This window comes from Erithacus rubecula, assembly GCF_903797595.1.
Source record: "Erithacus rubecula genome assembly, chromosome: 26".
NCBI lineage: Eukaryota > Metazoa > Chordata > Aves > Passeriformes > Muscicapidae > Erithacus > Erithacus rubecula.
The window spans coordinates 2,159,776-2,181,982 of NC_136678.1; the positions used below are offsets into that span (position 1 = coordinate 2,159,776).

At 48.0% G+C, this 22,207-nt stretch overlaps 3 protein-coding genes across 6 annotated transcripts in view; 1 reads left to right on the top strand and 2 right to left on the bottom strand.

Annotated features, from left to right (window-relative positions):
• The window catches only part of KCTD20 (potassium channel tetramerization domain containing 20), a 41,199-nt gene extending 38,014 nt beyond the window's left edge, over positions 1–3,185 (top strand). For all 4 annotated transcript variants that reach the window (XM_079327167.1, XM_079327169.1, XM_079327170.1 and 1 more), the window contains one exon: positions 83–3,185. In XM_079327167.1, the coding sequence (XP_079183293.1) occupies positions 83–375 (293 nt within the window). In that variant the 3' untranslated portion in view covers positions 376–3,185. The remainder of the gene's footprint in view (positions 1–82) is intronic.
• BNIP5 (BCL2 interacting protein 5) overlaps positions 1–22,207 on the bottom strand; it is a 70,511-nt gene that overhangs the window by 45,920 nt on the left and 2,384 nt on the right. The gene's annotated exons all lie outside the window — the stretch shown is intronic.
• STK38 (serine/threonine kinase 38) lies at positions 3,975–21,922 on the bottom strand. Its single transcript, XM_079327164.1, has 14 exons — positions 21,769–21,922; positions 17,953–18,085; positions 15,464–15,515; positions 15,197–15,319; positions 13,692–13,775; positions 12,869–12,992; positions 12,290–12,444; positions 10,686–10,788; positions 10,076–10,137; positions 9,418–9,535; positions 8,954–9,077; positions 8,169–8,264; positions 7,830–7,924; positions 3,975–7,057 (listed from the first exon to the last, which is right to left on the bottom strand). The coding sequence occupies exons 2-14, from the start codon at positions 18,081–18,083 to the stop codon at positions 6,927–6,929; spliced, it is 1,398 nt and encodes a 465-aa protein (XP_079183290.1). The 5' UTR covers positions 18,084–18,085; positions 21,769–21,922; the 3' UTR covers positions 3,975–6,926.

Consider the following 22,207-nt stretch of genomic DNA (forward strand, 5'->3'; position numbering starts at 1 on the left):
TCACCCTAAAACTTATTCAATCTCTACACTCTGATTTCTGTCTGAAGAATTGAGAGACCCCAAGAGCTGTCTGTGTTTGCAGGGTATCCCACCTGCAAGGAGAAGGTGAAGAGGAGGCCTGGTGGCCGCTCCGAGGTGATCTACAACTACGTGCAGCGGCCGTTCATCCAGATGTCCTGGGAGAAGGAGGAGGGCAAGAGCCGCCACGTGGATTTCCAGTGCGTCCGCAGCAAGTCCCTGACCAACCTGGTGACAGTGGGGGATGATGTTTCAGAGGACCACGAGGTTATAATGCATCACCCCCCCCAAGTGGATGAACTGGACAGGCTGAACGCCCCCTTCTCCCAGATGGTTGTGAACGATCTGCCGGATTAGCTGCAGAGTCCTGCTGGCTGGGCTCTCATCCCAGCTGATGGCACACAGACTCCTGCAAGGTGCTTTATCCTCCTTCGTGCTCTTACTACCTTGTCATATTTCAAGCATGTTAATAAAGAGCCACACTCCATAGTCTTAATTGTGCAATCAAAAGCAACATCTCTTCAGACAAAAAGAAATGACCTGTTGTTCTGCTACAAAGGCTTGCGGATTGTGGGTGCTGAATATTTTATCCAAACTTCTGAAAGAAGAGCACAAGTGTGTAGGAACATCTTGTTTGACATGAGAGAGGAAATTCTGAGCCTGTCAAGACAAAGCTTTACTTTACAATTTTAGGCACAGCTTTGTTTTTGTGAGTTGCAGAGGAGTGAACATCAAAGCAGGACAGATGATATTCTCCCTCAACCAGCAGAAATGTAGCACAGTGTGACAGCAGAACCCTGAGCGTGGAGGAATCTGTTTGCACTGCCACCTGGCTTTGGATGCAGCCTGGTGTACTGCTGCCCTGGGGAAGGAGGAAGCAGTTCCATAGGAAGCACATGCCTGTTCACAGGAATTCCCCATCTGTACTTCTCCATGAGATGGAATCTTTGTTTTTAAGGATGTTTTCTGTTAAGTTCAGTAAAATGAGTTGATCTTGCTGAAGGAAAACCCAAAAGAGACTGTAGCTGATATTTTACCAATGAAATAAATCTGTTAATAGCCAGATAGATGTAAGAAGCTTTCCAGAGGTGACTGTGCATGCTGAAGACTTTGACCTGTCTTTCCCATCCCCCTGCTAAGACAAATAAAGCCAGTGGAGGAGCTCCCAGTTTACTACCTGGGTAAAATCCTTGCTGTCATCAACCTTAGTCAGAATTGCTGTAGACTCTCCAAGGAGCTGCTGCTGCAGCTTTAAAAAGCCATCTACTTCCTCCCCAGTTTGGAACTGACTGGGCCATTTTGCTGTCAGGCAGGTAAGAAATACCAATAGTAAACCAGCCCTCAGTAGTGAAAAATGGGAACAACTCTACTGCTCTGAGTGTATTGTCCTGATCTGGAAATTTGGATTCAGGGCCAACAGAGTTGTGACTAAGAACAGGCACACTCCAGGCTGGTTTAGCTCAGGTGGATTGGAGCCTCACTGGGCCTGTTCCTGCAGCACTGAGTTCCCTGTGGGAATTCCCTGTGGGAACTGGCTTAACCCCTGATGAGCACACAGTGAGTTCTGCACTGTCCCAGCTGAGCTGAGGGCACCAGAACAGGGCTGCCTCACAAAGCCATCCCTTCTGATGGCTCTATAAAGGCTTTTTGTACCCAAACCAGAGTTTTTAAACATGGTGCTGGTGCAAAGAAAGGCTGAAACCATTCAAGAAGAAAGAGAGGGACAGAGCTCCTCACAAAGCTGGGCAGGTCAGTGCTGCTCTGGCAAAGGTGTTGAAACCTGGATTGTGTGGGTGTTACTTGGTCAGACTTGGCAAAACTGAGGTGTGGGTATCAGTCTGGCCCTAGAAAGTTTAATCCTTTTTTGCAACATCAAGCAAATTTGTATTGTTCCCCTCAAGAGCACTGTGGATTGAGCAGTCAAATTTGCTGCTGGTTGCTGCTGAGGTGTTTGTGGTTTTCAGTGCAAGTAACATTAACAAAATCAAGCAGAAAATTTTAGATGCAAGTAACAAATCTCTGCCAAGGCACATTTTAGTTTCCATTAGTATGGATACAAGTTCCATTCTTTCAGTTTTTCTGTTCTTAGCTTCTTTCCCAAGTGCAGCAAATGGATTTCTTTTAGAAAGAAGTGCCTATGGGAGGATTTCAGGACCTCTTTAGAGTCCCAGGTGTTCAGATGCCCAAATTCCACTTGACTACTTTTACAAACTCCTCCCTGTGTGTCCCTGGGTCAGTAGAGAGAAGTGTCCTTTGGTGCCTGCACAGAGCTGGGGTGATGTGCAGACACTCCATTTCTGCTCCAGATGAATTTATGTGGTGGAGAGAGGAAGACACATGGCCCATGAACGTCCAGCAGGGGCCAGACCAACCCCACTCTTGCTGTGGTGCTGAGCTGTTCCTCAGCACAGACAGAGGCACTGTGAGCCCAGCAGGGGAGGAGCTTGTCCCTAGGAACCTGCCATGGGGCACTGATGGCCCCCAGGCTCTGTGATTGTTTTCTAGGCTGTATTTATTTCCCCAGCAGTGTCAGGTTTAAGTAAAGGAGTGTTGGTATTGCCCAGCTGAGCTGGAATTGGAGGTTCCACACGTTCTACTCTAAGGACTGAAGTGTGGGTGTTGTTCAAGCTCCTCCTCAGGACTGTGTCAGGGCATCAGGTGCTGGGATTTGCACCTCAGCAGCACCTTTTGGGATCTGACAGCTGAAGTACCATGCCCAGCCAAAGCCAACCCCACCCAGTGTGTCCCTGAGCCCAGGGTCAGCTCAGCCTCTCAGGATGCAGAAGTTTGTTAAACAGCACCAGGCCCTCTTGGGAGTTCCAGACTGTCAGTTCCTCTAGGAGCTTGTGGTTCCCTGTGCAATCAACTGCAGCTTCAGCATGGGATGGACATTATCCAGCTCCCAGGACTTCCACTTACCTACTGGAGTTTATTGGCTTTCCCAAGTCAGTATTCATTTTGGATTTGAAATTTTGTTAGTAGAGTGAGTTCCATTGGAACACTGAATCAGATTTTAAAAGTGTTTGCTTTTCCTCCTCTCACAGTCACCTACTTCAAGTACAAGGTCAACTTTTGTCTTACTCTAGATGTACTGAAGTGCTCCTGTGCTGTGTATGAACCCCAGATGTATGGTTTCTTTTCTGTATTAAAGTATAAATTATATGTGACTTGTTTGGCTCCTTTAAAATGGTTTTAAATGTGGAGTAAAGAACATGCAGGGCATAGAGAGCTACAAGGTTTTGTTTCCTTGCTTCATTAAGTGTGGACTGGGATTCTAGAGTCTTAGGAGCAGTTTGGCATCAGAGCCTGGTTTGGCAGGGAATTGTTCCCACCATTTGTGCTGAGAGGACCTCAGAGTTCATCCCTACAGCTCCTTGCAGTGATGTTCTACAGCAGCACAGACAAGACTCCATGACCACAACCTGCAGCATCTCCAACAAGCCCCAGTATTTTTGGTCAGTGCTGTGAAAAGTGCTCTCCACTTCTACCTACTTGTCTTCAGAAGAAAACAGCTTTGGAGCAGGCCTGGCTTTGATTTCCCTCCTCAGCCTTGGATGTACTTCCAGGCTTCTCCTGATGAAGTTTGGCAAGGGCACTGAGGTGGGATTTGTGTGAAGACCTCACAGCACCTCCCACTACCTGGAGGGGCTACAAGGAAAGTGGAGAAGGACTCTTCATCAGGACCTGGACAGGGGGAATGGCTGCCACTGCCAGAGGATGGGATGGGATATTGGGCAGGAATTGTTCCTGGCAGGGTGGGCAGGCCCTGGCACAGCTGTGGCTGCCCCTGGATCCCTGGGATGTCCCAGGCCAGGCTGGACACTGGGGCTGGAGCAGCCTGGGATGGTGGAAGGTGTCCCTGCCATGGAGGGCTGGAATGGGATGAGCTTTAAAGTCCCTCCCAACCCAAACCATTCCCTGATTCCTGTTTGTAAAACACAACACATCAACAGGAGTGTGTTTACTAAGACCATTTTATTTACACCTCACAATGAGATTGCTCCATAAAAAGTTGACTACACCTGCCAAATTTTACAGTGCAATTTTGTAACAGCTTTTAAATATTTACAGAACACTTTTTCAACTTAGAGGTTAAGGCAGAGTCAGGGCACAGTGATAAGAAACACTTAGTGCAGCTTTTTGCTAGGCATGATAGAGATGTACTGGCAGCATAAGGTGTTCAGATCCATTGGAAATTCAGATTGAAATTACTTCTACAAATCCAGCAACTGCAGCTTAAAAAAAATAATGGTAAAAGATACTAACAACCTCAAAACACAAAAAATGTACAAACATTTGGCTACTGTGGGAGATGTAACAGGCATACAGAATCCTTACTGTTAGCAGTGAAGTGTGGATCCTGGGAAGGAGACACTGTAGGAGACACTTTTTCCCTGTTAGTAAAATCTGGAACAGGATGCAGGCTTACAATGCACCTGGGATACAGAACCTCCCACTGCAAAGGTGTGTCCAGCAGAACTGGGTTCAGAGACATCCAACTTTTGCTGGAAGACAACAGAAATGAGGTACCCAACTACTCCTTGTGCCTTTGAAATCTTCACCTTGGACTCCAGGACCCAGCTGAGGGGTCCCACTTCAAACACAGCACTAAAAATGCACAATACACAGTACTAGAGAGTTGGTTTTTCACAGCAACTTACAACTTAAAATTGTTTAGCTTCTTCATCTTTGGTATTTACAAATAAAAATGCTGGTCCCTTTCAGTAAAGGGCTAAAGAATGCAGCTGTTATCTCTCTCTGCAGCTTCAAAGGATTTTGATTTTTATTTTAAGGCAGTAACTAAGCTGTTAGGACTTTTTTTTTTTTAATGGTCTTACATTAATTCCAATGGTTTATAAGGCAACATTTTCAAATGGCTGGAAGAAACTGCAGGATAAGGATGGAACAGTTTGAGAAGCTGGTATCAGTCCTTCATGTGAAGTCACAAAAAGGGAGCAGAATGTGATCTAGGGCTGAGCTGATGAAAGCCTGATCCTCTAAATCATTCCTTCCCTTAGCCCTTATTCATCCAAGTGAGCCCTTCTGACCACAGACATCCTGGGACTTCTAATTAAGGCTGGGTTTGCATTTCAGCTCAGAAGGATCCAACTGCTTATGGCAAGTCAGAAACTCGTGGGACATGTACAAAAAGCCCAGGGGGGGTGAGGGGGGACCCTGATCAGTTCTGTACAGTTCTGGCAGTCCCCCACCAGTCCTTCAGGATGGCACTCAAGTCAAGAGACATCTAGGTAAACATTCCCTAAAAGCACCTAGATAAAAAAAAAAAAAAAAAAAAAGTTCCACTACAAATCCATTTTGTTTCATTTTCTAATCAAGAAAGTCAGGACTAAACAGACCTGGAAGCCTTTTTGTTTTTCCTGTGAGAAATCACTGGAGTTTTGTCTTATCTGTACTCCAGAGTTAGTGTTCAGCACCAAGAGAAATTTGCAGGAATCCAAGACAATTTGTATTGAGACACACTTTTAAAAACCTCATTGAATTGTATTTTTAATATCTGATTGTAAATTCCAGACTGGAACCATGCAGGTCTGAGGGTTAATGAATTAACTACAAATGGGCACAAAGTGGAGCTCGTGGTTAGAAAAAGGAATTGGGAAAAGCTCAGCTGAGGCAGAATCCTCCCTCCCAAAATGCTGTCATGTTCTGAGAGAGGCTTCAGCAAGGAAAGGCACTTTGGGGCTCTCCTGGAGAGACCCTGATCAGAACTGAATGTACTTTTATAAATTAGAGCAGGCAACAATGAATGAGTGGACAGGTGGGTTCCAGTGCCCCAAAAATGACCCCATGAGGCACCACCCATGGACACTGGGTACAGATGGTACCAGGACAGCAAGAGCTCTGTGAGAGCACCAGGCAGGTCTCCATCAGCAATTCTGATCCTGTTCTGCTCCAAACCAACAGCAGAAAGGCCACAGCAGGTGGGTTTGGCCTTTAAACCACTGAGGATGCAGCAGAGCTCAGAGGTGGCTCAGAAACAGCAGCAAGCAGCCTGAGGAGCCTCAGGGCTGGCCCAGCTGGCACAACTTGCCCATCAAGGAGCAGGTTCCTGCAATTTCCCTCCCTCTGCTCTAATTCCAGACCCACTTGTGTGACCAGCTGTAGTTTATCTGCATTGTTTATGGATCCATCCTGACACACAGCAACCAAAAACTCAGCACTCCGTGGAGGCAATGGCCCATTTCTCCTCTATTTAGGAAAGAAAAAAAGTGTTGCAAAATCTTTTAATTTAGAAAAAATATTAAATGGCTTGAGGGTCACTGAGTACCAAAAGTAAAGTGCACCAGAACTGGGGGCCACAGCAACAGAGCTGAGAAATGGTATTGAAGAGGCTTCCATGAACATTATAAAAACAGCACTACAAAGTAAGGTTAAGGCAATCCAAGTTATGTCCTTCTGCTAGACAGTTTCCTGGAGAGTTGTCTGTCTCAAGCTTCAATTATTGCTTTGTTTCCTCTGTCCTGGAGTCCTCAGCTACTGGGCAAACAGTGCTGGCACAATTGGCAGAGTGAGTTTGTCACTTAATGCAGGACTGGACACAGTCCTATAGAATCCCATGCTTTGCAGTGCCAAAGGGAAAGCTTGCTCTCATCTCCCAATGGACTGGACAGTCTGGCAAAGAATATTAAAAAAAAAAAACTTGCTCCTGAAGCAGCAAAAGGTGCTGGCAGCAGAGATGATGCAAACATGGAATTTTTCAATGGGGCAGGGGGAAAAAAAAAAATCCTTAATAACAACCAGGTGTGTAACAAAACAGGGTCCTGAAGTCTTCTCCAAGAGCTGATAGCCCTCAAGTTTTCTTTTAAAAAGGAAAAAAAGTTCTTTTCTGGGTATAAACCCAAAGTACAGCAACAGAATTGCATGGCTCAGAAGTCCCAGGTGAAGCTGTGTCACTTCCCTCCTTTCATGTAGGATGGAATTGCTCCTCGGGCTGTCAGACCCTCAAAACGTTTGTAGGTGTAATTGATAAAAACCCAGTCTTTGTTCTTGTAGTCAGTCTCTGGGTGGTTGCTTGTTGCCACTGGGAAGATAGAAAAAATAGAATTATCCTTTAAAACTGCAGTTTATTTTCATATAAAACACTGGATGAAAAAAATGCCTTAAATGCACGATGCAGCTTTGTGCTTCAAGCCCAGGAGAAAACTGCTGGGACACAGGACATGCACAAGAATTTGAAGCTAAAAGAGGGTAGATTCAGACCACATAGAAGAAATTTTTTACAATATGGGTTGTGAAACACTGGCACAGGTTGCCTGGAGAGGTGGTGGATGCCCCAGTCCCTGTTCCAGGCCAGGTTGGACAGGCTTGGAGCAGCCTGGGATAGTGAAGTGTCCCTGCCATGGCAGGGGTGGGATGGGAGGAGCTTTAAGGTCCCTTCCAACCCAAACCAGTCTGGGATTCTGTTTTTAAACTCAGGGAGCAAATGTGTGTCTGTGCTGTGATCCATCAGAAATTCACAAAAAAGATTCCCTTCAGTTCCACCCTTCCCTACCCCTGCTCCAGCAGGAATCAGCACCCAGGGGAACTTGCAGCATTGGGCTCCCAGGTCCTGCTGAGATTTGAACTTTCTGGAAGCTCTATTGACCTTTCTCAGGCAACTCCCTCATCATTTACAAGCCTGCATCTCCTGGAACACAAATTCCAGCTTGCACCCCCTGCACCACAAGGCTTCTGAGCCATTTGGTCATGAGGAAAAAAAAAAAAAATCAGCATCTAGTAAAATCTGACTAACAGGAAGGATTATTCTACAGGAGAAGAGGAAGGTTTACACAGAGAATCAAACAATCACTTACCTGTTGGTTTAAGGATATCAGATTCTGGAAATTCATCAAAGTTTGAGGTATCATCAATGCTTTTAATTTCTATTGAAATTGCAGCAGGTCTCTCTCTGCCAAGAAGAGCAGATGGAACATTGAGATTTCAAAAGCAGACAAAGCAGGATTCAACCACCTTCTATTTCTTAACACAACCAAGACTGAAGGTACCTAAACCTCAGCAAGCTTCAGGCAGAGAACAAAATGCTCTGCCCCACATGGATGTGACAAATGCCAGTCAGCTGCTCCCTGCTGCAGACCAGGCTGGCCTGAGCACTCCCTAGAGAAGAGCAGTTGCTTTTACTGCAAACATCTTACCTGATGTGCTCCCAATCAACCCCTTCAAAGAATGGGTTACTCTTTATTTCCTCCACACCAGATGCACCAATTCTGTGCTCCCATTCACAGCAAAATCTGGGATGGAAGGAAGAATGAAAATGAAGGGAGAATGAAAATGAAAGCATTCCATCCAGAGATGGAACAGCTTTCTGAACTGATACTGCTGCAGTTTCTTAACATTTAAATGGAGCAGACTAAGAACTTCCACAGCAAAACCAAGACACACAGTTATGTATAGGAATGTCATGTCCAATGCCACAGTTAAGATGTGCTGTGCTTTCACAACAGGAAACTTTCTATTTCAGGACCAGAGTAGAGCAGAACATAGAAAGCTTCAAAAGCCAGACATTTATATTTCTCTCCTGAGAATAGATATTGAAGCACAAATGAGTCAGCAAGCACTGAGATAACATTTGTATGCTCCAGTGCTTGCAAAGGCAAAATCACTGCTGGTGCAAGAAGTCAGCTCTGTCAAAAGGATTGAATTGTGCCCTTGCATGAGAAGCTTGCAAGCAAAATAAGGAACAGAACCATTTTCCCAGAGCAGCACTTCCATGGGATCTCCTTTTTAGCACAGTTTACTCAGGGAACCACTGAATGGCCTGAGAGACAAAAGTATTTGATAAGGGAGGTCAGCATTTGATGCATGTGTGCAACAGTTTGTAGCATCAGGGTTTTTCCATGTGAAACAAGCCCTGACAGGCACAGAATACAGAGACAAGAAAATCAGGGCTGTATTAACTGGCAAACCATGGGGCTGGCACCTTAAAATAAGATCCTTTGCTTTATCAGAGATTGGAACCTCTGGAGGAAATGTCAGGGTCTCCTTCCAGTTCATCACTTTCTTATATGTCTCTTGAGGAGTCTCAGAGCAGAATGGTGGATAACCTGAAAAAAAAACCCAAAAATACAATATTGGATCAAGCAAAATGAATTCCTAAAGTCACAACACACCTCAGAGAGCAGACAAGGAGTGGATGCTCTGAGAACTTGACCCCAAGCACAGAAATGAGCACAGAGCAGCTGTGGCTGCCCCATCCCTGGAAGTGTCCCAGGCCAGGCTGGACAGGGTTTGGAGCAGCCTGGGACAGTGGGAGGTGTCCCTGACCATGGCAGGGGTGGCACTGGATGGACTTTAAGGTCCCTTCCAACCCAAATCATTCCAGGATTCTGGGATTCTATGAATCCAGCTCCACCATTCCTCCCTCCAGCCCTGCCTGTTCCTTACCAATCAACATCTCATACATGATGACCCCCAAGGACCACCAGTCACACAGCTTGTTGTATCCAGTCTGCATGAAAACCTCAGGTGCAATGTAATCTGGAGTTCCCACTGTAGAAAATGCCTGGAACAAACACCATCAGTTAGGCATCTGCAGGGAAACCTGCCTGACAGGGAGATGGGAACTTCCACAACACTGGTTATTTAGAGGAAGACACCAGATTGTCTCTGAGATCCTTTAGCAAAGGTGTTTCAAGCCCTTCTTCCAAAATATATAGAGATAAAATCAAAATCTTCATGTGAAAGTGTGTTAAAATCAGGAAAACAGGGAAGGATTTCACTGTTCTGGAATGGGTCACCTTGGAAAGGCTCAGCAGCCCTTTGTGAGATTGGAAGTGGCAAGAACTGATAATTTTGGCTGGGATACTTCAGATATCCATGTAAATAATTATGGCACTGCTACTCTAGCACATATGTCAGCAGCTGTTCAGCAGATGGATGAAGGACAAACTAGAGTCATTCCTCTTCTTTCTAAAAAAATGCCTGAACCTTTTCCTTTCAGGATTGTCCAGGACTCAGATGCATTCAAAGCTTCCATTAAATCCATGTTCCATTTGGGCACAAGCTCAGCAGGAATATCTCCAAGCAGGTGGAACCAACTCACCAGCTGCCGGCGATTCCTCTTCCAGGTCTCTGCTTTCCTCTTGGAATTCATGTTCTGGAAAGCTGAAGGAGATTCAAGAGCTGTGGCTCAATCCTACTGGTCACCCAATATATTTTTACCCCCAAACCATTACATATTTAAGATGTGTAAACCTCTCAATAACTTCCAAACTTATGAAATATGGGCAAGATCTACTCAAGCCTTTCATTAGCAAACCACACTTTCAGGGTTGATTTAATTCCCTGATCCAAGTTATTCCCCTTGAGAATAATTCTGGATACTCAGAGACTGTGTTGGTTTATTAATTTTAGTAACACTTGAGATCCAGCCAGCAGCTACCAACTCACTCATTCTAATAAAATGAGTTCTCATTTTATTACACATAAAATGTGTAATAAATAAATAAAGGGCTACAGCAGAGTCTGCTTCAGAGACAAATTTCTGGAAATGAAAATGGGTTTAAAGTAAATTTCACAGAAAATGAAAATCCACCTCAAGATGTAAAGTTGATTATTAGACTCCTCACTGCAGCCACACCCTCACTCTGAATTGAGTTGTGTCAGGACCCAAGAGCAACCAATCAGTCACTCTGTGGAGCCAAGGAACTTACTGAAGTCACTGGGAAGACTGTGATTCAAGTTCCTGTAAAATTCAGTCCTGTGAGCTTTCTTCAGTCCAGTACACAGACCAAAATCTGAGAGTTTCACATGGCCCTGGAAAGAAACAAAAAGATCCAAAACCAATATAAGACATTATCATAGTAAATCACAATATCAGCAAGGCTGGAAGAGAAACCAAGTGCCACATCCAGATGCCTCTTGAACACTTCCAGAGATTGTGACTCCACCACCTCCCTGGGCAACTTACTCCAATGCCTGACCACTCCTGCAGTGAAAAAAAAAAAAAAATCTAATATCTACTCTGAACCTCCCCAGCACAACTCAAAGCCAGTTCCTCTCATTCTTTCACCTGAGACATGGCAGAAGAGCCTGACCCCCACCTGGCTGCACCTTCCTGTCAGGGAGAGCAAGAAGGTCCCCCCTGAGCTCCTTTTCTCCAGGCTGAGCCCTCCCAGCTCCCTCAGCTGCTCCTGCTGCTCCAGACCCTTCTCTGGACACTCTCCAGCCCCTCAGTGTTCTTTGCCTTCTTTGTTTAAACCCAGGGACAGGGTATGAAACCATCAATATTTCCATTGCTATTCCACAGCAAAAGCCCAGTGACAATTTACTGCAGGAAACTTCTGCTCTGCAAGTCCCCAACTACTTCAGGGTGAAAGGAAACCTCTCCAGAGGCAGCTGCAGTCCCTGGGTTGTGTATTGGCCTCAAGAGATGAAAAAATCCCTCAATTCAGTGATTGAATCTGTGCATAACATGACCACACTGACTATGTGCAATTTTGTATATCTATATATAATATACCTCCTTTTCAAAATCCTAAATGTATTCATGTCTAGATGTAAAATTCTGAATTGGACACACGGCTTGGAGAACTGTGGCTGCCCCTGGATCCCTGGAAGTGTTCAAGGCCAGGCTGGACAGGGCATGGAGCAACCTGGGATGGCAGAAAGTGTCCCAGCCCATGGCAGGGGATGGAACAGGGTGAATTTCAAGGTCCCTTTCAACCCAGATCATTCTGGGATTCTGCAGTAATTCCAACAGTGCATTACACAATAGTGGGAAAGTCATTATTTATTGCTGGCAAACTCTTTCCAAGGAATTTTTAGGCAAACTTGGAGTGAGCAATAGGAGGACACAAACAATTGTGCAAAGTGCAATAAGCAGGTAGCCTGGCCAGCACTCAGGATCACCCTGATGCTCAGGGAGATTCTCCATCTCAGCCTGGCTACTGGAGCAGCCACGTCCTCCACGTTTGGAATGGCCAGAGCTGCCAAGAGAGAGTGGAACAGATGGGAGAGGAGAGGGAAACAGCTTTGCCTGAGAGGGAACTGAAACCACGTGCTCTAAACTGCATCTGAAATAGCCAAAAATAGTTTAAACAGCTGTCGGAAGAGCTCAAGGTCTGAGTGGAGCTGGGCTCTTTCCTGGCTTTTGGGGATTTTCCCCAGCAATCTGGCAGATACACCCTGAAAAGCTGGAAGGAACAGGGCTAAATAAAGAAACACCATCTTCTTCCACAACTGTCAACAGCCCTTCAGGTCAGTATGAACAATCCCAAGGCCTCTCTGCTCCTCCCCAGGCAGAGCCAGCCCACACCTTGCTGTCCAGGAGGAGGTTGTCTGGTTTAATGTCCCGATGGATGAATCCCAGCTGGTGGATGGAGTCGATGGCCAGCACGGTCTCAGCAATGTAGAACTGGGTCTCCTCTTCTGTCAGAGTGTCCTTCTTCATCAACAGTGTCATCATGTCACCTGCAAACCCCCAGAGGTGAACACAAAGCCTCCACTCTCATTAAGTTTGAAGACATTTACTATTTCTGCTGCATTCAGGTTAGAGGTTGCCAAATCTGGAAATGCTGTGGCTCTATAAACAGCCAGGCATAGCAAGGGTAGGAACTAGAACTAGGAGAATATTAAAGCTAAGTTTAAATGCCTGCAGCTCAAAAACCAGAACTAGAAGAACTAAAGAACATTAAAGCTAAGCTTAAGTACCTGCAGCTCAAAGTCCCAAACAGGAAACCTCAAGCCTGCCCAAGCACCTCAGTACCCTAAAAAGCAGAAACTTGGTTCCCTCCCAGATGTACAGTACAAACATCACTCCCAGACTGCATTTGTAATGAAGAAATTACCAACCCCCAAACAAAAGGAGAGCAGCCCTTGCACTCCACAGAGTTACCTCCAGGCAGGAACTCCATGATCAGGTAGAGGTTTAGTTTGTCCTGGAAACTGTAAAACATCTTCACAACCCACAGACTGTCTGCCTCCACCAGGATGTCCCTCTCTGCACGGATGTGGCCAACCTGGACACACACAGTGCACTGGATCAGTTTCATTACATGCATTTATTTCACAGACAATTCAAGTATTATTCTGAACAGCATCAAATATTGAGAAGACAAAAGTCAAACTTTTGCACAAAGGTAGAAACACTATCAACATGTGGTTGATTATATACATATATTTTATGCCTATTATATATATACCTAGTAAACCTATATATTATATAAATCCTACGTAGAAAAATCTCAATTTTTTACAAATATACCTAATAATTAGATCTCTTTCTGAAAACATAAGAGCTTCATCCTAGTGCTGACCTGTGACTGTCCCAGTTCATTACATATCCAGAAGTACTAGCAAAGGAAAGCCTTAAAAATGTTAAATGCTGCTGTTTTATGTCTGTGAGTCTGAATTCCAGCAGTTGTAGCTCTGATATTTGTATCTGATCCTGTAAGTCACAAATGCAGCAAAACAATGGCCTTGAAGTCTGCATTGAATCATTTGCACAGGACTTTGTGTTGAAAGATCCTCCTAGAAAACAAGTCCTTGTGAATTCAGAGATTTGTCTGACTTATTTCCTCTATAAGAAAAGAGGTGAAAAAACCCCCAGAATTTTTAGCTACTGAACTAAAGCAGAGATGCCTTTTTCTTCTCTGCACACAGCACAGTGAGTTCCCAGAGTGATCCATGGCACAGTTCCTGCTCAGGCTGTTCCTCACCTGCTCCTTCTCCAGCATGTCAGCTTTGCGTAGGATTTTCATGGCGTAAACGTGTCCCGTGTCCTTCTTCTGCACCAGGCGCACCTGGGGGACACAGACTGCATCAAACCCCAGCACAGCTCCTGAGATCAAACCCTTGGCTTCCATTTCATGAAATCCTCTCAGATAACAAAACACAAGAAGCATCACTGTCTTGGGTGACAATACAGGATGTGACAGAAATGTGGATTCTGTCCCCATCTGTTGCAGCCGGGTGTGGCAGTGACCCTGATCTCCTGGCACATATTCTCTGCTAATGGGCCATCTTTAAACCAGCTGGGCAATCATCTTTATCTTTCCCATGACCCACCCTTCATCCAGGAGGTATCACCTGTTAATGGGCCATTGTTAAAAAATGGGTGTGGCAGCGATTCTTATCTCTGTGGGAGATATCACCTGTTAATGGGCCATTGTTACAAACTGGGTGTGGTAGTGATCTCTATCTCCTGGAACATATTATCTGCTAATGGGCCATCTTTAAACCAGCTGGGCAATCATCTTTATCTTTCCACAGCCCATCCTCCCTCCAGGAGATATCTCCTGTTCATGGCCATTGAGTCCCAGTGTATGACTGATAAAATTCCATCATCCCACTGGGAGATGCTCCAGCCAGGGCAGGAGCCAAGCCTTTCCTACCCAGATAAAAACTGAGATTTGGAACACCAGAGCACCTTTCCCACTGGATTCCAGAGGAAAGCCAGACCTTTCCACATCATCCCTGCACCTTCAGAGGAAACTGCACCTTCTCCAGGAGCACTGCTCCAGCTGAACCACATCTGCCACTGCAGGAGGATGCAGCCACCATTGAATGGGACTGCTGCCACCACCCTGACTGACTGATGGGTGTCAGCTTGGATTCTGACTCTGGCAGGGTTTGGGATTGTTCTTTGTAATACTGCATTTCTATTTTAATTTTCCTGGTAAAGAACTGTTATTCCCAATTCCCATATCTTTTCCTGAGAGCCCCTTATAATAATTTGCAGGGAGGGGGTTTACATTCTCCATTTCAAATAAAAACTTCTCCCTTTATTGGCAGACACCTGTCCTTCAAACCAGGACAATTATACAGTAATGGCAGACATCCTGTCAATGCTCAGAGCTGCAGTTATTTTAACAGAGAGGACTCAGAGTGATTTCCACCTAGAGCAGGTGGTTCAAAGCCCCTTCTCTGAAGGGCACCAGAAGAGCCTTTGCAAGGGCCCTCCACCTCTCCCTTAGTCCAGGCTCACAAGTTCACCTTTAAAACCCACTGACAACCTGCATTTAGTGTCCATCAGGTCCTTTTCAACATCTCTCATTTCCTTTAAAGAACAGGATGTCTTGAACCAGCATTTATTAGATAAAAAACCATCTGCACCTGACTGTTCAACTAAAGTCAGCCTGTGGTGTTACAATTACCTTTTGCTTGTATAAACAAACACCAGAGCCAGTTCAAAACACATGCAGTCATTTTGTTCTGGACTCACCTCTCCAAATGCTCCTCTGCCTATAACTTTCAGAGACTCAAAGTCCTCCAGTCCAAGCCTGGTTCTCTTCAGGCGAAGGAACTCCGTCTCCTTCTGTGCATGAGCCGACCTCCTGATTCTTTTCTAGAGTTTAAGAGACCCCAGTGAGAGTTCTGCAGGTGGGTTCCACAAGGACTACAGCAATTCCAAGGAAAAATCCCAGATCTCCATTTAGAAAAGAAAAATTTTCATATTTAACCATTAAGATAGTTTTTCCATATTCATTACCTCTTCATCTTTAAGGCCTTCTTCTTCCATCATTTGTTCTAGTTTCTTTTGTCTAGAGCAAACACAAATTACAAAAATAAAAGTTGAATCATTAACCTTGTTTTTTAAATCAAATTAGAAAAAAAAAACCCAGGTTGAATTATTAACTTGTTCCTTAACAAGGTGCACATATCCACCACCTCAGGTCTGTGCCAGCAAGTCACGAAGAGACTCAGACAGGAAATTAATTCTGAAGAATCTGCAATCCAGTTTTGTAATTCCAACTTTGTCCTCTCTGGTTTTAATAAACTAAACCTGCCTTGAGTTTCACAAGTTATTCAAGTGTACATTTTTGCTGTACACAAATACAAATTGAGAGATCTGGGTTCTGTTCTTATCTCTCTCTGACAGCTGGGCAAGTCACTTCAGACTAGAGCCATAAGAAGCATTTAAACACCAAAATTTCACTTATTCCAGAGAGAATTGGTATTCAAACACATTTACAATTTCTCTGCATCACAAACTATTCACATGCAAGATGACAAAAGTTATTTTAGACTTCCTAATCCCTGAGATACTCAAAATATTTGGGAAGAGGAAACTTGTCTGTACATGTTCTCTGCCTTAAAGAATCAGAAATATTTACAGTCTAAGCAGAAAAGGATTATTTGGGGGAAAAGAAAGAATGAAGCAAGACTTTAGAAAGGGAATTACTTCAGGGGACACTTGTAATGATTATCCTCTGGGAACTTCTTCCCAGTGCCAGTTGTATTAACAGCTGGCTGAACTGGGACTGGTGGTTTAGAACATTACAAATGTACTAAAAAATTCCTTCTCTATCTGCAAGTCATTCTATGCAAGATCCTCTTCCTGTCTCCTGGGGCTCTGCAGCTGCTGTGACATGATAATATTTGGGGTTATCACTTCAGAATCAGGCACAGTGAAAATGCCCAGTGATCCCTGCCCAGTCATCCCAATCCACACTCAAACCAGCAACTCCAGTAGCAAAGTCTGTGCAATACACAGAATTAAATGGCTCAAGCAGGACTGAGTGATGCCAAAGCCATGCTGAAATTCTCCCAAATATCCCTAACAGGCTCAATCTGCACTTCAGGGTACAGTATCAACACCATTCAAACTCCAAATTGCACACCCACAGACATCTGTTGTTAAAAAAATATGTAACTTATAAAGTCCAGTCTGTTTGTTCAGACAAGGTCTTGATCCTAAACAGAAAAAAAAAAAAAATTGGGATTTTGAGAGTACACAACAGTGCTCACAAGTAAATAAATGTGAAAGGCAAGAGCTGTGTGAAGAGAAGGAAACTAATTAAATCAATGCTATTTTCTGCCTGAATTGGACCTCAGTTTCTCCTTACTTATTTGAAGCTTTGAAGAAAATATCTTTGTATATTTATATTTATTTCTAAATTGTTTCCTCATTTCTGCAGCTCTTGTAGTTAGCAGGCATTGGGGAGCTCCTCAGGGAGCTCGTTACAGCTTTGGCAGCAAAGCCAAACCAACACTGAACCATTTTCCACACTCTGGTTATAAACTCCACAGCAAGCTGAGAGAACAGCAGAAATCCCACTGTTACAACTTGTGGATATTCAGCAAATTAGAGGGTTCCAGCTGAAGGAAAGTCACAGAGTTCAGACCAGTTCATTGCTGGATTGGACTGGAGAATTTCAAGAGGTGCCAGAGGTTCAGGTCAGTCACAGCAGCACTGACTCCTCACAGCTCCCCCTCCCTGGCTCCTGCACACGGATGGGGCAGTCCCAGCACAAATACAGGAAAGGACTGGGAGCAGCCCTGGGAGAAGGACAGAGGCTGAGCTGGATGTGCCCCAGTCCAGACCCCACTGAGCCCTGGGCTGAGCCCCCAGCATGGGCAGCAGGGGAGGGGGGGATTTGCCCCTCAGCCCTGCTCAGGTGAGACCCCACCTGCAGAGCTGCCTCCAGCCCTGGGAGCAGCACAGGAGGGACCTGGAGCTGCTGGAGCCAGCCCAGAGGAGGCTCCAGGATGAGCAGAGGGATGGAGCAGCTCTGCTGGGAGGAAAGGCTGGCAGAGCTGGGAATGTTCAGCCTGGAGAGGAGAAAACTCCAGGGAAACTTCAGAGCCCCTTGCAGTGCCTAAAGGGGCTGCAGGAGAGCTGGAGAGGGACTGGGGACAAGGGATGGGGACAGGACACAGGGAATGGCTCCCACTGCCAGAGGGCAGGGATGGATGGGATACTGGGAAGGAATTGTTCCCTGGGAGGGTGGGGAGGCCCTGGCACAGCTGTGGCTGCTCCATCCCTGGAAGTGTCCCAGGCCAGGTGGGAGCAGCCTGGGATAGTGGAGGGTGTCCCTGCCCATGGCAGGGGTGGAACTGGATGGGATTTAAAGTCCTTTCCAACACAAAGCAATCTGTGATTTTATAATCTTTTGCTTTGGCTCAAGAAAACAAAATTCATTCAATATAAATGCTGGCTCTTATCCAGTATGGAAGGAAAACAAGAAGGATTTTTACCTCATCTCTCTCTCCTCGTGCTGGGCAATGAGGTTGCTGTAGAAGTTTTCCAATGTCACCTTTGTCATGGTGACTCTCTCTTTGGTGTGGTTACTCATGGATGAGCACGGCGTGGGGCCTGTCATGGCCATGGCTGCAGAAAAGGAGAAGGGAGGAACATCACACATTCCAAATAATCTTCAAACAAAAGAGCCCAAACCCATTCAGTGATGCTTAATCAGAGAGTTCAGATTTGAACAGCAAATATCACCAGTCTAAGCTAAGCAGGGAAAAGTCTTACAAAATAAAAGGTACAAGTCAAACTTCCTGTTTTGAACATTTTTGATCTGAAATTAGAGGGAAGGAAACTTAAGAAACTTTGTGCCTCAAAAACCACAATTTCAGCCAGTACTGCAAATGTTTATTGCTTCCACCACATTCTATCTTTAATGAATGTTTAAAATTCAGGAATATCACACTGAAACATCTAATCCAGAAGTTATTCTTCCCTTAACCCCCGCAGAAATAATTCCACCAGTTGCCTACTACTGGCTCTTCTGCTGTGAGATTTATCTAAATCCCAAAAGTCACCCCAATAAGAGAGCAACTGAAGAAGAAGCAAAAAGGGCATTTAGTTGCCCTTAAGCACTTTTACTAGATGTTTTCTCAAAGAAATTTGGCCAAATCCTGAGGATCACTGTCTCTGAGCAAGCTGTAATTTAAAAAACAGCCAAAAATGCAAACCCCAGTGTAAGTATCTGACATAAATTTATTTCTAAGAAATATATATGTATTTTTATATCCTATTTCTAAGAATGTATTATATAAATATTAGTGTGGCACCACCACTTAGTAGCAGTTTCAGTATATTTGACACCCCAGCTCTATTTCCTGCTATGCATAAAAAACCCCAAAGATTTTGAATGTACAACTACACCTTACCCTGCTTCTCCTGGGCACACACAACTCACAGTAAGATAAGAGTTTTGCAACTATTACTAGAAATTGCAGACAAAACAGGTGAGACACTTCCCATTTTTATAACCCTGGGTGCTGCCAACACACTCGAATGACTTTTTCTGTTCATTTTTTGCAGATCTTTAGGAGGAATCACCACAGGGCCCTGCAAACCACCCCCTTCCCAGACAGCAGCTACATGTGTGCTCCTCATGGGACAGGAGCTGGTGAGGATCTCCAGAGATGGAATTGTGTCTTTATGTCAGGTGGGATCATGGCTGGATGGAAGAGCAGCTCAGAGTGCCACACATGAGTTGGGGCACACTCTGAGAGTACCACTGGATATGGGGTTACACTCCCAGAAATGGGGGATGGCACATCTGGAGATGTGGGGATGGCACATCTGGAGATGTCTGGGTGGCACATCTGGAGATGTGGGGGTGGCACATCTGGAGATGTCTGGGTGGCACATCTGGAGATGTGGGGATGGCACATCTGGAGATGTGGGGGTGGCACATCTGGAGATGTGGGGGTTGCACACCCAGAGATTGGGGTTACAGCCCCGGAGATTGGGGGTTACACACCCTGTGGTTGTGAGCACGAAGTGTAAAAGTCATGGGTGGTTTTCGCTTCCTAGAGATCAAACCAGGAAATTATGTGACACAAAGGGGTGTAGGGGAAAAAAAATAGGAAGGGGAAGAGAAGAGAAAGTATCGGTGCCAAAGCACCTGTTGGTGCTCGGGGCCCTTTCCACGGGGATGGGCACTCAGAGCCCAGTGACCACCCCGGGGCTGGGCTGGGAGGTGTCAACGGCGAGGCACCGGGCACTGAGCATTGGGCAGTGAGCATTGGGCACTGAGCACCAGGCACTGAGCACTGAGCACCGGGTACGGGGCACTGAGCACTGAGCACTGAGCACTGAGCACTGAGCACCGAGCACCGGGCACCAGGCACTGAGCACCGAGCACTGAGCATTGGGCAGTGAGCACCGGGCACTGATCACCGAGCACCGGGCACTGAGCATTGGGCACTGAGCACCGGGCACCGGGCACTGAGCATTGAGCAGTGAGCATTGGGCACCGGGCACTGAGCACTGGGCACTGAGCACTGAGCACCGGGCACTGAGCATTGGGCACCGGGCACTGAGCACCGAGCACTGGGCACTGAGCACCGGGCACTGAGCACTGAGCACCGGGCACTGGGCACTGAGCACCGGGCACTGAGCACTGAGCACCGGGCACTGGGCACTGAGCACCGGGCACTGAGCACTCAGCACCGGGCACTGAGCATTGGGCACCGGGCACTGAGCACTGAGCACCGAGCACTGAGCACCGGGCACTGAGCACCGGGCCACTGGAGCACTCCAGCCCCGGGCACTGAGCATTTGGGCACCGGGCACTGAAGCACTGAGCATCCGGGCACTGAGCACCGGGCACTGAGCACTCAGCACCGGGCACTGAGCATTGGGCACCGGGCCACTGAGCACTGAGCACTGGGCACCGAGCACTGAGCACCGGGCATTGGGCACTGAGCACCGAGACACCGGGCACTGAGCACAGGGCACTGAGCACCGGGGCCCGGGCCGGACACCGGGCACTGAGTCACTGAGCACCCGGGCACTGAGCACCGGGCACTGGGCACTGAGCACCGGGCACTGAGCCACCGGGCACCGGGCACTGGAGCACTGGGCACTGAGCACTGGGCACTGAGCACCGAGCACTGAGCACCGGGCACTGGACACTGAGCACCGGGTACTGAGCACTGAGCACCGGGCACTGAGCACTGAGCACCGGGCACCGGGCACTGAGCACCGGGCACTGAGCACTGAGCACCGGGCACCGGGCACTGAGCACCGAGCACTGAGCACCGGGCACTGAGCACCGGGCACTGAGCACTGAGCACCGGGCACTGAGCACCGGGCACTGAGCACCGAGCACCGGGCACCGAGCATCGGGCACTGAGCACCGGGCACTGAGCACCGGGCACTGAGCACTGAGCACCGGGCACTGAGCACCGGGCACTGAGCACCGGGCACCGGGCACTGAGCACCGGGCACTGAGCACTGAGCACTGGGCACTGAGCACCGGGCACTGAGCACCGGGCACTGAGCACCGAGCACTGGACACTGAGCACCGGGCACTGGGCACTGAGCACCGGGTACTGAGCACCGGGCACTGAGCACTGAGCACTGAGCACCGAGCACCGAGCATCGGGCACTGAGCACCGAGCACTGAGCACCGGGCACTGGGCACTGAGCACCGAGCACCGGGCACCGGGCACTGAGCACCGGGCACTGGGCACTGAGCACCGGGCACTGAGCACTGAGCACCGGGCACTGAGCACCGGGCACTGGGCACTGAGCACCGGGCACTGAGCACTGAGCACCGGGCACCGGGCACTGGGCACTGAGCACCGGGCACTGAGCACCGGGCACTGAGCACCGGGCACTGGGCACTGAGCACCGGGCACTGGGCACTGAGCACCGGGCACTGAGCACTGAGCACCGGGCACTGAGCACCGGGCACTGGGCACTGAGCACCGGGCACTGAGCACTGAGCACCGGGCACCGGGCACTGGGCACTGAGCACCGGGCACTGAACACCGGGCACTGAGCACCGGGCACTGAGCACCGGGCACTGAGCACCGGGGTGCGGCCCGGAGCATCCCCGGCAGCGGACAAAGGGGGCCCGAGCCTCCAAGAGCGGAGCAGCAGAGAAGCCCCGCCGGCCCCTGGCCCGCACCGGGAGCGGCACCCGCGGCCGGCCGGACCCCGGCCCGCAGCACGGCCGCCCCCAGGGCCCGGAGCGGGACAGGGCCCGCGGGAACCGAGGGGAAGGGGAGGGCGGGGAGGGGATGGAGCGCTGGGCGGGAGCCGCTTACCCGGAGCCCTGGAAGGGCGGCAGGAGCTGCAGGCGAGGCGGGTCCCGGCCGGGCGGCTGCGGACGGGCGGTGCGGGCTCGGGACCGGGGCAGCGCAGCCCCCGCGCCCACAGCGAGCCGCGACGGGCGGCCCAGGCACCGACACGGAGCGCAGGCGCCCCGAGCCCGGCCCGCCCCCGGCGGGCGGAGAAACCAGAGCGCCCGAGCGCCCGCAGCGCCTGCGCCGGGCCCGAGCGCGTACCGGGCACGGGATAGGGGGTACGGGATAGGGGATACGGGATAGGGGATAGGGGATAGGGGGTACGGGATAGGGGATACGGGATAGGGGATAGGGGATAGGGGATATGGGATATGGGATAGGGGATAGGGGATAGGGGATAGGGGATAGGGGATAGGGGATAGGGGATAGGGGATAGGGGATAGGGGATAGGGGATACGGG